The sequence below is a fragment of the Sparassis crispa genome (genome assembly GCF_003851025.1).
Source record: "Sparassis crispa DNA, contig_000001F, whole genome shotgun sequence".
In the NCBI taxonomy this organism is placed as follows: Eukaryota; Fungi; Basidiomycota; class Agaricomycetes; order Polyporales; family Sparassidaceae; genus Sparassis; species Sparassis crispa.
The window spans coordinates 1,939,045-1,954,043 of record NW_020939748.1 but is presented as its reverse complement, the minus strand read 5'-3'; the positions used below and the strand labels follow the sequence as shown (position 1 = coordinate 1,954,043).

At 51.9% G+C, this 14,999-nt stretch overlaps 8 protein-coding genes across 8 annotated transcripts; 3 read left to right on the top strand and 5 right to left on the bottom strand.

Annotated features, from left to right (window-relative positions):
* Positions 1–51: 51 nt before the first annotated feature.
* Positions 52–848, top strand: SCP_0206600 (Uncharacterized THOC5 family; the record flags this gene model as incomplete). The annotated part of the gene is made up of 4 exons (XM_027754572.1): positions 52–356; positions 413–556; positions 613–727; positions 780–848. The coding sequence occupies 4 exons, from the start codon at positions 52–54 to the stop codon at positions 846–848; spliced, it is 633 nt and encodes a 210-aa protein (XP_027610373.1).
* A 405-nt stretch (positions 849–1,253) lies between these two features.
* Positions 1,254–2,106, bottom strand: SCP_0206590 (Ubiquitin-conjugating enzyme E2 8; the record flags this gene model as incomplete). Its single annotated transcript, XM_027754571.1, has 6 exons — positions 1,254–1,393; positions 1,448–1,576; positions 1,640–1,692; positions 1,748–1,862; positions 1,943–2,022; positions 2,099–2,106. 6 exons carry the CDS (start codon positions 2,104–2,106, stop codon positions 1,254–1,256), a joined length of 525 nt encoding a protein of 174 aa, XP_027610372.1.
* Positions 2,107–2,878: 772 nt separating this feature from the next.
* Positions 2,879–3,429, bottom strand: SCP_0206580 (hypothetical protein; the record flags this gene model as incomplete). The annotated part of the gene is made up of 3 exons (XM_027754570.1): positions 2,879–3,233; positions 3,298–3,358; positions 3,408–3,429. 3 exons carry the CDS (start codon positions 3,427–3,429, stop codon positions 2,879–2,881), a joined length of 438 nt encoding a protein of 145 aa, XP_027610371.1.
* A 510-nt stretch (positions 3,430–3,939) lies between these two features.
* SCP_0206570 (hypothetical protein) lies at positions 3,940–5,081 on the bottom strand (the record flags this gene model as incomplete). The annotated part of the gene is made up of 9 exons (XM_027754569.1): positions 3,940–3,942; positions 4,039–4,328; positions 4,386–4,454; positions 4,511–4,578; positions 4,633–4,651; positions 4,704–4,768; positions 4,818–4,878; positions 4,934–5,011; positions 5,063–5,081. 9 exons carry the CDS (start codon positions 5,079–5,081, stop codon positions 3,940–3,942), a joined length of 672 nt encoding a protein of 223 aa, XP_027610370.1.
* A 534-nt stretch (positions 5,082–5,615) lies between these two features.
* Positions 5,616–6,793, bottom strand: SCP_0206560 (hypothetical protein; the record flags this gene model as incomplete). Its single annotated transcript, XM_027754568.1, has 7 exons — positions 5,616–6,055; positions 6,107–6,175; positions 6,228–6,317; positions 6,376–6,464; positions 6,516–6,576; positions 6,626–6,703; positions 6,754–6,793. 7 exons carry the CDS (start codon positions 6,791–6,793, stop codon positions 5,616–5,618), a joined length of 867 nt encoding a protein of 288 aa, XP_027610369.1.
* A 614-nt stretch (positions 6,794–7,407) lies between these two features.
* On the bottom strand, positions 7,408–10,487 carry SCP_0206550 (Malonamoyl-CoA synthetase vrtB; the record flags this gene model as incomplete). Its single annotated transcript, XM_027754567.1, has 16 exons — positions 7,408–7,515; positions 7,579–7,635; positions 7,701–7,956; positions 8,013–8,097; positions 8,163–8,444; positions 8,504–8,642; positions 8,701–8,866; positions 8,919–9,023; positions 9,080–9,089; positions 9,151–9,425; positions 9,483–9,530; positions 9,585–9,639; positions 9,693–9,729; positions 9,857–10,005; positions 10,059–10,392; positions 10,479–10,487. The coding sequence occupies 16 exons, from the start codon at positions 10,485–10,487 to the stop codon at positions 7,408–7,410; spliced, it is 2,115 nt and encodes a 704-aa protein (XP_027610368.1).
* A 630-nt stretch (positions 10,488–11,117) lies between these two features.
* SCP_0206540 (hypothetical protein) lies at positions 11,118–11,708 on the top strand (the record flags this gene model as incomplete). Its single annotated transcript, XM_027754566.1, has 4 exons — positions 11,118–11,173; positions 11,220–11,369; positions 11,423–11,501; positions 11,556–11,708. The coding sequence occupies 4 exons, from the start codon at positions 11,118–11,120 to the stop codon at positions 11,706–11,708; spliced, it is 438 nt and encodes a 145-aa protein (XP_027610367.1).
* Positions 11,709–12,198: 490 nt separating this feature from the next.
* On the top strand, positions 12,199–14,747 carry SCP_0206530 (Endopolyphosphatase; the record flags this gene model as incomplete). The annotated part of the gene is made up of 16 exons (XM_027754565.1): positions 12,199–12,295; positions 12,356–12,509; positions 12,562–12,647; positions 12,713–12,731; positions 12,780–12,901; positions 12,972–12,989; positions 13,051–13,055; positions 13,111–13,126; positions 13,183–13,213; positions 13,268–13,401; positions 13,465–13,565; positions 13,620–13,673; positions 13,722–13,784; positions 13,853–13,870; positions 13,922–14,374; positions 14,427–14,747. The coding sequence occupies 16 exons, from the start codon at positions 12,199–12,201 to the stop codon at positions 14,745–14,747; spliced, it is 1,692 nt and encodes a 563-aa protein (XP_027610366.1).
* Between the last annotated feature and the right edge of the window lie 252 nt (positions 14,748–14,999).

The window sequence follows — 14,999 nt, the reverse complement described above, 5'->3', positions numbered from 1 at the left end:
CAGATCCCGTAATCCTCAGCCACTTCCCATCTCTGCCGACTTCTCTCCGCCATGCCCGACGCTTTCCCCGACGACACTATCCTGCCCCCCGCGCCCGAGGCCGTCGTCGACGCTCTCAACTCCCTCGTCTCCTCCGGCTACCTCAACTATGACCACACCGCGGTCCACAACCGTGCAGGCGCGCTTTTCGCCCGTCTGAAAGCTCTCAACCGCGCCGCCAATGCCGCCACGCGCACTCACAAGCAGGCCACCGCCGATGCCAGACACGACATGGACCAGACTTACCTAGGGCTGCAGAACCTGCTCTATGAGAAAAGACACCTCGAGCGCGAGATCGAGAAGTGTCAGCAGTTCGCGTGAGTAGCCCGCTCATCCACGCCGTGGCGCACGCTAACCTTGGTCACATTGGAAGTTCTGTATACCAGGATATCCCACTGTACTCCGTCGAGGAGTTTATCCGACTCGCTCCCGAGCATGCCAAAACGGAAAGGGTCCTGAATGACGAGCACGAACTGATGCTGAATCGCCTCAGTTTCGAACTAGCCGAGCGCCAGAGGTAAGCCATGTCCGTGAAGCCGTCTGCACGTCGCGAATATGCGTATTCCATTGCAGACTGGATCAGAAACAGAAAGAACTCGTCAAGCAGAAGGAGGAGCTCTTGAAGGAGAGCAAGGTCCAGCTCGCCACTATGGACAACGTGAAGGTGCAGATTGACACGCTCATCAAGGTGAGTACCCCACGTTGTCGACATTATATATTGTAGCTCATGCGGGATTTAGACCGCGACAGAAGTCCAGAAGAAGGTTGGCGAGTTGGTGCAGTCCGTCCCAGCCCAGGGTGCCAGCTAGTCGTCCGCTCAATATCCACGCCATACCGCCGCACTGCTAGGAATGCACGCACGCGTATCCACGACATGCGATCATCACGCTAACTCTCTCGCAAGCAGACTCAGCTTCCATTGTCAAAAGGTACAGAGGAATACCTACAGATAGAGTACATGGTGATGGACGGGCGATCGCAGTGGAAGCAGGGGGACAGGAGAGGATGACGGTACATAGTGAACGGTGAATGGCAATCTACAACAGAGGTGGAGGTTCGTGTCATTACATGTATACAAGGTAGCGTGAGCGCAATCAGAGGGGCGAGCTAGTGCAGTGAACAACGATGGTGATGTGTGCAACGAAATTGGCGAATTGGACGGTATTGAAAATGTTGAAGGGAAGGTTGCGGTGGTATCATTGTGCAGATGCTGCCTAGAGATCCATGGGTTCTGCCGCCCCTTCGTCCTCGCTGATGCTGCCAATATCACTCATCTGATCATCTTCACCGTCTTCATCTTCCTTGTCTACGGCGGCGTCCGCGGCTTCTTTCGTCGCGAAGCGGTGAACATACTCTGCAGGAGCATGAGAAACCGGGGAATCTACCTAGATTGGATAAATGACCATACCCTTGACCTTGGCGTCGTACTCCTTCGGGTGGCGCATCAGTAGTGCAGCCGCTTCACCGTTAAGGGGGTCGTTTGGGTTAGGATAGCGGAGTAACTGTGGCAGGAACACCTCAAAGATGTTGATCATGTCTAGTCAATTACGAAAGGTGAATTCGTGCATCACAAAAGGACCGGGCACATCTGCCAGCTCACCGAACATTGGTGACCAAGTCTGATTGATAACGTCTAGACACACAGAGCCACTCCTGCACCGGGAGACGTCAGTCGGTATATCAGAGAAAGATGGGATCGCTGGCATACAGTTCGTCGATATTCGGGTGGAATATCTTATTCATAAAGCCGATACTCGGGGATTTGAAGGGGTACTGGTCGGGCAGCTCTACGTGTATCTTCCATACACCTCCAGCGAATGGAGCTGACCGCACGAAGATTTGTAGTACGGATGACATGCAGTATAAGTGAGCATTCTGAGTGCAAGAAGGTGGAAAGGCTCACTCTCTGCTGGTCCGTAGAAGCGCACATAGAACTCTTGCATATTATCGTTGACCAGATTGACCTCATAGTCGGACATCAGCCTAGGAGAACGCCGTAATTAGCATGTTGGTCACACATATTCCGACCATCTTATCGCAGGAAGAGAGCGACACGTACAGTTTCATGACATCCGTCTCGATGCGGCGTTTGCTGGGTAAGCTGTAGATACGCCGGTCGGATTGTCAATATCTGGCCAACAACTTCAATAGGACGCTACTCATCATGATGTTAGGCTGCCTGGGTGTACGAGAAAGGGGGTGAATGAGTGCGACGACGACGTGGAAGGTAGGAATCGCGTGCAGCCACTGGCAGTGACCGATGTCTAGTTCAGGGACCGGATATCCCCGCACCTTGCCTAGAATCGTTTGTGCTGCTCTTGTGCTGCTCTGTCACGGTCTTTTCTCTCGAGTCAAGCTTCAGTCCTTGCTCATCTCCGTCTGTTCTCATACAGCTTATCACAGTTTCATGAAGGACTTTGCAGCTGACCGTGGTTGATCCTCAGATAGGATTGAATAGGCACGCCCGAAACGTCTTCAGTGGACGACTCTGGCTGCGTCCTCCACGTGCGATCGGTTTACCTGTAATTTATAAGATAGGCTGGATCACTCCCCCCCAAAAGGACACGAGGCTTGTGCAAGGAGTCCAAGGACTCAGGGATCGTCGCGGCGAGCACTTGTGTCTCTTCCGGACTAGCTTCGGCAGGTAGCACGATGCGACGTTTTGCTAGGCATCACCAACTCACCCTCTAATTCAAGTTTCGCCTTCATGTTCATGTCAAGCTCACCACACGCTGTCGCCGCCTCACGTGCAGGTATGATCCGTCCTGCGTGAGATAGCAAAGAGTATTATCGCAGTTGCGCCTTTAGCCTAAACGGAGGCCCTCCCTGCTAGTATCGTTCAGAAGTACGTCCACTCCTCCACCACGCAGTACGCAGCATCGCTCGAACAGTAGTACGGTCTCCGCCCGCGCGTGAACCCTGGTTCCATCGCGGATTTCGCCCGCCCTTCCCGCATCGCACCCGCGAGGCTCGTCTCGCTCGCCTGGCCCGGGTCCATGGTGCGCTGCCTAAAGGCGCGCAGAGCTATCAGAACGGCTGTGTGCGCGGCGGGTGTCTCAAAATCACGCTTGCGACTCGTCGAAGCTCCGGGAACGCACGCACCGAACGAGAACAGCCCGAACGCCCCGATGAGGATCATCTCTTCTTGCGACTCGGTGAGGAACTGCCCGTTTCTTCTATGATGAGACACGACGCTGTGCAAATCCAATGTGTATGTCAGACATGTTTTGCGCCGTTATTCCTGCTGTGGGTGCTCACAGGACTGCTAATGAAGCCAGTGCTAGCATGGCCACGGAACTCTGCATCATACTAAGGGCATCTACATCTTGTCAGCACTATGGGTCTCATCTTTGATCGCGATAACTTACGAATTGTCTGCGGGATAAACATTGTTGTTGCATATGCTGCGAAAGCTACCAGCGCCGCTGCGATTAGGCCGATTCAGCATGATCAATTCTCTGCAATGGCGATGCCGTCGCATACCCGCAGCGATTGAGCGGACTCTACGATCTTGAAACAAGGGCATAGTCAATAGTCGGGTGGAGTAGTCGTACGCACAGCAGCTTCCCTAACGTGCGAGAGATGTATAAGACAGATCCTCCCCGCAGTGGGCCTGCAGCGGTGCAGCTTCAATGGCAGATGCATGCGTTTCTCGCTCAGCTCGTGAAATGCCTCGAGGCACCCGCACCATGCTTGATTATCTCTTTCGACAGCCTTGAGATACACGCATGCGCATTGCAGTGCATACGCTCTCTACATTACATATTGTATGTACAACTACTACGTCCGTCTTGCATGACACATGCCCCCGCATTCAATCCGGCAGTCGGTTTCTGGGTTGCTCGATCGCTAACCATCATCTTCCTGATCTTCGAGGCGTGTATATGGAAACGTGGTATTTTACTGCATGTAGAATTTACCAAGATGGATGGGAATCGTGCCATCGAAACAATTCATGCCATCAGTCGCGATTCTGGGGCGAGTTCAAACAGAGCCCACCGCTCCGGGTATCTGTGTAATCGTCGGCATCTGCCCCGCTCCTTGTTGGATCACGACCGAGTGCCCAGGGTTCTGCTGAACGACGTAGCCGCCGTTGACCATCTGCGGCGGGTACGGGGCCATGGGATAGCCATAGCCGCCCAAGGGAATATTGCCGTATCCGCCTGCTGGCCAGCCGGGAAGCTCGCCGAACCACGGCAGCTCGAAGATGGGCTCCGCCCACGCAAAGGGGCGACCAAGGACCCGGGCACGGGTCGTGAGGGAGATCAGGATCCACAGGAAGATAGCATCTGCGAAGGAGAGAGAGGATTATGTGTCCAGGAATCCGAAAGTAGAGGATAACATACATAGGCAGAATATCATCCACGAGAAAGCTTCGATGACCTTCATCTCATAGCAATAGGACTTAGCAGACACTAACAGAAAGACGGCCGTTAGATCCAGCTCGGCCCATGTACACGGAGATACCCACTAGTTCCTTTCGACGTGGAGGTACGCTGGTTGCCGAGAGCATCGCACTGAACGTTGCCCGTAATGTCTCTAGAGTCACGGTCGGGTCAGACTCATTGGCGAACTAACTTGGGCGATGCATACGTCGTCCATGCTCCCATTGCTACCCACAAACGGTCAGCATATGATAATCAGCGAAAATCGTGTGAACTAACCTAACCATAGAGCTCCGAGAATAAATAGGCAAAAAGCCTCGGTACGCGGCGAGGACCATGTTATACTGCGAGAATGATCAGTGCCTTATCATCATACACTTCGACGACACGAACATGAGCAGAAATATTAATATCGTGAATGATGGTACAAAGATGGCGAAAATGCCGAAATCATCTGTTGCGTGGTCAGAATCAAGCCGCTTGTAGGCGTTTTTCTTGTCATTACTCACGCTGGTAGTTCGGTAGCAAGATACTTCCTAGATACGCTGAAAGGCCGAGCACTGTTGCAGCAAGAAGAATAATAGTGACTGGATCAAGCCTTCAGCGTGGATCCCAAAGTCGAAAACGCGCACACTTACTGAAGCCATAGAGGCGCATGTCCTTGAACAGCTGAGTCATCTGTTCTCAACCGGTCATCAGTGAGCGGAAGCGCGGATATGAACAACGATCAGTGGGTACGAACTGTGTGGATATCGATTCTAGACTGTGCAAAGGATTAGAATGCGACTTTCGTCCGCCGATGAGGGAGGGTATCAGGCGGGGGAGGGGTGGGGGGTCGTGGATGGGTCGTGCGCGTGAGATCGTATGGAGAGACAGGTGAAAAACAAACGGGGGAGCTGCGTCTGGGGCAACGCGAGGCGCGACTTGCGCCTGACGTCAATCCAGACTCTTGTCACCTGACTTGAATGAACAAACGCGCCCTACACGTGTCGGGGCGCGTGGCGGAGATGATGGCGGCGGCCCGAGTCTCTCAACGACAATGAGCCCGACCCGTGCGATCTGCAGGCCCCCCAAAATATCGTTACATTCACATTGTATTGCCATTGTAAATAACTAATACTACATTGGCTGTCGTACATCCCATAATACATCGCAGATGCTCTTCTCTAATCATAATAATCTCATCGCACATCACCGCCGGGGCAATGTGTCCTTCTGATACCTGTCTCTGCTACGGTGATCCCGCACATGCGCCTGGTCCGGCGTCTGGTGAGGTATCCAGTAGACGTACGTGGGCGACTCGTTACGCGAGGGCTCATGGTGTCCCAAGTGAATGCGGCGCGCAGGTTGCTCGGGGTACGGGTGCTTCTTCTCGAGTTCCAGCTGGATCGGAGCCTTCTTCTCTGGGGCTCTCTTCTCAGACTGCTTCCTCTCTGGTATACGAGAAGTCGCCGCGCGAGTGCCTCTTGACCGCGACTTGGAGCGCGAAATCACCGGTGGAGGTAAGCCGCGGGACTGCTTGCCACGTCCGAACCAAGGGAACGCCGTCACAGACGAAACCCATACACCTTTCTCGCCCATGCTATGTTGACGTAGTGCAAGAACCAATAAGAATAGGAGGAAGCCCCAAACTACAGTGCTCTTAGCAGGTGCATCGACAACATGTAAATCATGGGACATACTAAGAATCATGTTAAAGAAAGAAAATGCTTCCAGGACATGATATTGTGCGTGGAACGTTTCCGTGTTAACTACAAGATATTAGCGATGTGATCAGACCAAGAATGAGTAGCATATACTCACACCCCGGGACGGCCACGAGCTCATTCTGAGCCGAATAACATTCTACATCTGCTTCTTCCGAATCGGAGGAAGCAACGAAGGCTCCGAGTGCTAGATTATGCTCTAAGTTTGCAATACGAGAGGGTGGCATGAGAGGTCCACAACTCACCAGTCCAAAGCACTCCTGCGAGCGCCAGACAACCCAACTCAATCCTGGTGGATATGGGATTCCGCTCCTTCCAGAGACCGAATCCGAGCCTTTCACCCACAATTCAGTAGTCAGCTTATGTTAAATAAACTCCAACTTACAGTGCCAGGATGATGAGCAGGCTCGCGCTACATACGAAGATAGCGAACGGAACAAAACGAGCTGAACAGATCTGAGTTACGCGAACACACAGAGCGACATGAGCACTCACTGAGATCAGAAGATACCAGAATACTCTGAAAATGACCAGCAATAGCCAAGCAAATCACACTCCACAGCAGGACGGCCACTGTGGCACCTTAAGCAAACGTGAGTCAGGAAGGCCACCAGTCCACTCACCGTATACGCAGGTCCTGATGACATTGAAGACTGAAGGCATGCGAGGAAATCGAAAGATTGATGCAAAGAAGGGTCGCCGTCTAGTGGTAGTACGAGATCGTGATTGCTCTTGACGGGCATGCTGGTGTCTGGTATTTGAGGGACTCATAACGCGAGATCAGACAATGAAACAACGAGGCCGTAAAGATCGCGTGGCTTCGTTGCCGGAGTCGCGTTTCCGTTCGTAAGGCGGAAGAGCGAGAGATTGCTGGTCCGAAGGGAGGATGGTGGGGGACGCGCAAAGAATAGGGTGAGCCTGGGAGGTTAAAAGGACTAACAGATGGAAAATTTCCATTGTATGCGCGCTATGGACGAGCCGCAGCCTCGGCTAGGGCGACAAAAGCCAGGTGGACTTGATAGAAGTGAATTTGTTTCCGGCCTCGTGGTGGAAGATTGGCAACATGGTTATCCGGTTTAGGCAGCCACAAGCAAACGGTGCTTTGAATCTCAGGCCTAGATCTACCATTGTATTGCCGAAATATTCCTCGGAAACGGAACTTCTGCTTCGGCTCGTTTCTCATTGGCTGCAGCTAGCTACAATTGTTCTGCCTCCGTGAACCATGCCACCACAGTCAGATACCATCTCTTCTCTCTCTCTCTCACTCCACTCATAGGTTAAACTTCAGCTCTCAAAGCAATACCCAACGCTTCGTATTCCGCCAGACAACCCGGGTTTTTGAGAGTCGCTGGGTTTATGCTCGAGATAGGAGCCCCGTTGATTATCTGAAACCGTGACTTTCAGTGGGCACGTTGCGCACAGCCATAGAATAACAAATGTCACATTACCTTCTTCACAGGAACCTCCACGCGCTTTAAATTCACAGTGTACGGTATATCCTGGACCTGAAGAATCTCCACGGCAGAACATGAACGGGCAGCGTTTTCCGTGCCACGAGGTTGTCACTTACCCGTGCTGGTACATGTCTGGCGCTCCTTCTGACTCGTATCTCGGCCTTGATTCTCTTCTCCAGTTCTGCGCTTAGTACCTGCCCCTCCAGAAGCTTAATGAACAAGATCACGCGCTCGTCTGCACCCTTCGCAATGCCTTGCCCAATGACCAGAGAGTCGACGATGGCGTGAGCACCGTGCGATGTTGCAGGCGCGAAGCACAAATCAATCACGTCGTAAACCTCAGCTGACCCAAAGCGAACGCCTCCAGGGTTACTGATGCGCCACTTATGCGTGAAAATGACGACAGCAGCAGGAGGGGGAATACGTACAGCACGCCATCACTCCTACCTAGCATGATCAAACCCCCTCCGTTACCTGCCCTGGATCGCGTGAGGATAACGTGGTCGCCGTGGACTGTGTGTATCGGCGGCACACGAACGATCAGCGCGCAAGGCGAGGTGAAGGACAGGAACACTTACACCAAACATCCTTAAACTCTGAGAAGTAGGCCTGCTGATAACGCATCTTGGCAGCTTCGACAGCCTCCTCGCTTCCGAAACCAGGCAGCGGCCAGAAGCCCACGGGCATGCAAGGGAACGGCTTTAGGCAAACGAGTTCACCAGCTTCATCTGGCGCAGCAATGGTCCCGGAAGGCGTGAACACTTCCACGGCCATACCCAATAGTCGACATTGAATTTCGCCACGGAACACCGGAAGCGCAGTGCACATCCCGGCGAATAGAGAGCAAATGTCCGTCCCGCCTGTATATAAATGCATGATTGAGTTGGAAAAAGATGCCTTTGAAACAGACGTTTCATACCCGTGATAGAACCCAGTAAAACGTCGGGACGAATATGTTTGTAGACAAAGTCAAATAGAGGCGGCGCTAGCGGAGAGCCAGTCGAATATATGTGGCGCAGGGTGGAGAGCTGGTGGTAGTCCGCAGGCTTATAGACTTTCTATGAAAGCCAGGCCGTTAGCTCCCTGTGAGATCTCCTTCATTTTACCATTCCTTACAGAAAGCTGGTCTATATACTTTGCGCTAGTGCCGAAGATCGAGATCTCGAGTTCGTCCACGAGGTGCCACAAGTAAGCAGGGTTGTACAGCGGGCTGCCGTCGTATAAGACCAGCGTGCATCCGACACTCAGACCAGCTATGAGGAAATTCCACATCATCCAGCCCCTGCCATCTGGTAATTAATGCCTCTCGAAGAACTGGGAAATTTGCCACTCACGTTGTGGTATAATAAAAGAACACATCTTCAGGCTGGAGGTCAGCGCAGATGACAAATTCTTTTTTTGCCTGTAACAGCATGCCACCAGCTCGGTGAACGATCGGTCTAAAAGCGCACTCTCAGCATGTCGGCGTAGCAATTCATGCAGAACTTTGTCTCACTTTGGGCGACCTAGCGAATCACGAAGGACGATCAACGCGTGAGTGTCTACATTTAGAACTGAAGGTCATACCCGTCGTGCCAGAACTGAAGAGAATCCACAGAGGCCAGTTGAAGTCCAGGCGGCACCATTCAATCTCACCTTCCGGTGTACGACCTAGTTTCTTCTCCTTACCCTCAGCGACGAACTCATCCCAGCTAATCCAGCCGTCGTGCCAGTCACTGCGGTCTATCGACGTAGACATATGCGGGATCACGACGACCTTTGGTCGTAAGGCAGCGCGATCTTGTAAGCCCACGAGCAGCGACTTGAGCTTGGGTAAGTGTGGATGTACTTTTGCGTTGTAGCTGAGCGCACGTATGAGGGAGTTAAGCAAAAAGAATATGCGGATTATCTCGACGCACACAACGGCATCCACGGAGAAAATAAGACTTGGTCGCACTTGTTCAAATCTGCGTCACCAGTTATTCAGGCTATCCTCTACAGCAGGCGATATCCAGTCTCACCTCTCTAACACCCCTTCAGGTCCAAAATCGGCTGCAGCACTGACCCATATACATCCTATACATGCGTCACCACGGGAAGTAAGGACAACGCCCGCCACTCAGACCGACCTATTGCCGCAGCTGCTAAGCAAGCAGCCACATTCTCCTGGTGATCGGCGATACCGCAGTGAGAAAATGCATTACATTCAGATTGCGGAGAGGGTAAGACGAACAAAGCGCGAGAAGGGGGGGGGGAAATACATGGCCTAAGTGAACACAATGATGAAACCCACAATGCAGTTGGATGAATATGACGCAACGCGGTCTCCAGCTTTCAACCCAGACGCGAGCAATGCAGAAACCAGATCAGCAACAAGAGAATAGAGCTCCAGGTATGTCACACGACGATGGGGAGGAGAAGGATTGTTCGGATCGGGTTCGACTAGAGGATTTATCGACGCCCGGACTGTCAGGATAATAGAACCGAAAACATACTAGCTTCTATCAAAGCAGTCTTGTCTGGGGAGCGACACTTGAGCAAGTTCTCGGCATAATTGAGTTTGGCCTCAGTAAACCAGAGTGGGTTTGCAGGCGGTGGAGCAGTTGTGTCAACAACATGAGCCCCCTTGTCGCCAACGACAGCGGTTTCGTCCCAGACTTCACTCCAAAAGTCATCGATCTTGTCGATTGACCAGTTGTATAGATCAAGATACGATGAGAGGGACAACGAATGCTTGGCGTTTGTATGACGCAAGAAGCGAAGTGCGCGAGAAGATTCTGGAGACGGAGGTTGATAAAGTGGTCCCATCTCGGCGCGATCAGCGGGCGACTGTAGGGGTACAGAAGATGAAAATAGTATGGTGACATTTCCAGACATTGGAGTGTCATGCGGATGTATCCGCACTTGCGACGTACCTCGTCCATGTCTCTCGCTTGGAAGTACTTCGTCCAGTGTGCAGTTCATTCGACGGAGTAGTCTCACCATTAACCCACGGCTGGGCGGCCACTCCGTGGAATGCCGAAGCGCCGATCGACCGGAGCACGCCGTCGGGGTCAGCGCTCTCCCTGAGGAACGACGGAGCTACTTATCTCATCCAAGCTAGTAGTACACTCAAATTCAAACTTTATACGGGCCGCACCACATGAGCATCAGAGGGTGAGAGTCTACTGAGTCAGGGAGAGGGGCGCCTGAGTAAGACGGTGGAAAATCGACAATAAATTCCCTCGCCGACGCCGGCCGAGCGTATCCGAGGAGATGGCACGAACGTGCGAAGCGGCCACAAGTTATAAATCGAGTCATCTTCTCGTCACTTTCCTGCTGCTGAATCGCTCACGTTTGTCCACTTTCTAGATTAGATCCACCTTAAGCTTGGCGCTGTCTCCGCCGTATAAGTTATCTTGGCGTAATTATTCTCAGGTAGACCGAAGCAACCATCCCCCAATTGCCCCAAGCCTCGCGCTTTGACTCACCGCGCGCTATATAATACTCGCGTCCGTCTATATCATCATCTTTGTTCACCTCTCCCTCCGCCACAAGCACCTTCCCTCTGCATAATGGATCGCTTCCTCTCCCCCCAGAGCCCCGAGGCACTCGCCCACACCTACCTAACGTACGTTCAACGCGCTCACGCGTATTCCTCTACTCACTATTTGCAGGGAGAATTGGTTTAGCTGGGATACCGCCCATCCATCGCTGGACGAAACATTGATCGCTGGATGCGCCACGTACGAAGCGTTCCAGCGTTATCTCAACGGCACAGACCTCTACCTGGTGCCACGTTCGAGGAGTGAGCTGGAGAGTGTGTTGTACGTTGTCCTTCATCTCCATTGTTCGCGTTAATACTCACTGCTGTGCGCAGGAGGAGATACGCCTATGATACCATACACAACACCATTGCGAAGGCACGTTCGCCGCTTGAGCGTGGCGGCTACAGCCGCGTAAGTTCCGGAATTAAGTGCTATCGCGCACATACGGTCTGACTTTTCTTTTAGGCGTGTTTTCTTGTTGAGAAGTCTATCAGCAAGGTTCTCGACGAGAATGACAACGCGTCTGCTCTCCTTGAGCTTCACTCCTCGGGTCACAACAACACCATTGGCTCCGATATGAACACGACTGCTGCGACGAGGTCTATCAAGATCAAGTAGCTGTCCGGAGGCCTCCAGTCGTGCTCTAGTCTTGTCCTCGCTCTTGTTCAGTTTGCATGCTGTGTTCTTCGCCGTCGCTGCTTCTGTATCACCACGTCCACGCACTCAGTAATTATTGAGCTTTGTAATATTAATGTGTATACCTACCTACTCGTACGTCTCTCGGGATCTGAGGGCTTCATCTCTACTGTAAATGCCGTTGCAATTGTACATGCTTAAGCGATTATCTCGCAGTGTATGGGCGTTCATTTTTTTGAAATGAAGTATGAATGGCTGGTGGGGTCCCGGGGAACGCCGAGCTTGTATGGCTGAAGTGCACACATCAAGGCAAGGCAGCGTCTGGCAACATTCCTTCTGACATTGATCACTCGACGAACGTGCGACGCTTTCGCGCTGTGTGCGTCTGTCACACGACGCCGATGATGTTCATCTGACTTTAACCTGTCCACTCGCTACACTCTGTCTTTCACTGAGTTTCCTCCTCGTCCTGATGTTGGAGTTTAAGTTGTTGTCTTTGCTGCTCTTGACCTGCCTTCCCGATGGCTTCGCGGCGCCCGTACAAGTCCCGCTGCAAGTCCCTGCAACGCGTATGTCTATCTTTTGTTTGATCGTTAGCGCCAATTAATTGTAGTCTTACTTGGTTTCAGGCCAACGGCGGAAGCTGCAGGGGCGGTTTCTGCATATCACTGACATGCATCCGGATGGTCATTTTCAAGTAGACGCCTCGGAGAAGTCTTCTTGTCACCGAAAGAAACCAAGGAAAGCCAAGAGACGGTCTGGCTACTTTGGCATGCCGTTTAGGTCAGTCGACTATAATATCATCAGAATGCAGGTGTTGAACAGATTTTTTCAGTAATTGCGATGCGCCGTTTACGTTGACGAACTACACGCTTGACTTCCTGGACAAGGAATGGAGCTCAGAGATTGACTTTGTTGTTTGTGGGTATTCATTCCGGTTCTGCTGTTGTGGAGCTCTACGCGGTCACTGACTCTCGCTTGTACAGGGACTGGGGATAGCGCAAGGTATGTATGGATATTCTCTTAATTTCGTCGGAGCTCATCGGTACACAGACACGATAATGACCGCAAAATTCCCCGAACAACCGCGGAGATTTACGGACTCAACAGAGCCATTACGAAGCGGATGGAGGAAGTATTTACGAGCAAGGGTATTCCTGTAGTCCCAAGTATTGGTATGTCTCGCATTACCTCTTTCGCCTGCATCATTTGTTAAAGAGAATACGCGTGCCTCTTGTTCTGTAGGGAACAATGACGTCTGGCGTGAGTCCTTCGGTTTATCTCTGCCGAGACATTGTTAACATTCTCTGTCAAATCTGCGTAGCACATGTGAGCAGCTTTTTGTTGTGATTGATCGGCCCGACCATTTACGTGCCGTACGCAGAACATCATGATGCCAGGTAGGAGGAAGCGTCATATGCACCGGCAGTTCAAATATTAAGGAGCGATTACATAGGTCCGAACAGCATTACCTTTGAATTCTCCTCGTATGATCTTTTTTTTGACGTATCTACCTCTGACATATATGCCTTTCCACTTAGCATATGGAGATCTTTCATGCCATTCGAGTCCTATCAAGTGTTCCAAAGAGGCGGGTATTATTCTGTCGAGGTTATTCCAGACTCTCTCGCGGTGATAAGCCTGAACACTATGTACTTTTACGATTCGAACAAAGGTGAGAGTGTTTTTGGACGTGCAATTGTTCCGGGGAGAGTTAACCGCCACGTCATGTGGATAGCTGTGGGTGGATGTGAATATACGGATCCAGAGGACCCCGGGAACCTTCAGTTCGACTGGCTCGAAGTACAGCTCGACATTTTCCGACGGAGGGGCATGCAGGTCTGTTCTTGCCAGAATCAGGTATGACCTTGTTCTGATTGTTTTGCGTCGAAGGTTTGGTTGACAGGTCATGTGCCTCCTTCATCCAACAACTTCTTTCCCGACTGCGTGAGTCCTTCCTTCCTGGTATGCTTCGTGCTATTGAACTTTCGCTAGTATGTCAGGTACGCAGAGTTATCTTTGAGGTACCAGGACACCATTCTGGGACATCTGTACGGGGTGAGTGAATCTACGAACGATTCAGTAGTGTGCGATGTTGTTCTGATGGTTCTTGGACACCATTCCAGCACATGAATGCGGATCACGTATGTGATACCATCAACCATATGCAACTATATCTGACAATGTTCGACCAGTTCTTCTTCATGGACGCTGAAACCATCAGTTCAACGTCTGTTCCATCGTTGACCGATGACCCCGACGAGATTGACACCCTCGGACGCAAGAAGGAGCTGTACGACACACTCATCAGGACCTTTGCTGATTTACCCAAGGGTACTAAGAATATCAGCTATGATGACTACGGAGTGGTCAATGTCTCGCCGTCTGTAGTCCCAAACCCGTATTTGCCGTCTTTTCGGATCTTCACGTACAACATCACCGGCAGCCAGTACGTTCCAAAAGCCCAGGACGAGGAGGAAGGAACTCTGCAGGCATCAAATAGCATAAGTCTTGCAGGTAGAGCTGCATCGTGCAACGACTCCATGCATCGGAATACTTGGAGATGTCAGCTCACTCAGCCATGGCATTCCAATCCACACTCTCCTTCACGCAGCAATAACCTATGGTCACCCTTGGGCTTCGCGCAGGTAAGCGTCAATTATTGTAACGTCTACGGACGACTCTGAGTAGTTGGAACAGTATTATTTGCCAGACCTGGAGTTTGGGACTGCGAAGCGGCCACCCAAGTATAAACTGGAGTACTTGACATACCAGATAGCGCAGTTGCACCCGCCAGAAAAGAAGGCAGGACTGAAGCCTTATTACCCGATCCCTCTGCGGCATCTGCCCAAGTCGCTGCGGGACCCCAACCGGACGGAGTCGAAGTTTGCACCGTATGAGCTGGCGGACTTGACGATACCGTCGTGGACGGAGCTAGCACAGCGGCTGGGAGAGCAGGGGGAGAAGAAGCTTCGAAGGCGGTTTAGGCGGTACATGTTTATGGGATCAGTGAAGGCGTGAGCGTTTGGTAGGGGTGTGTAAGATAGCATCGGATGGAATGTATTTGTTGAGAGGTGGCTGTGAATTCGAATAGGCGCCTGAGAGAAGGAGATCATTTGGTCCCGGCGCCACGAACGCGAGGTTGTTGCCTTGACCACCGACGACGTCTCACAATAATCCCATTTCTCGCAGATCCAACCTTTCTCTCAATCCGGGCCTAAAGCTCTTATTATTTCTTTCGTCCGTACACGTAGCCTTGGGGTACCCGTCCCT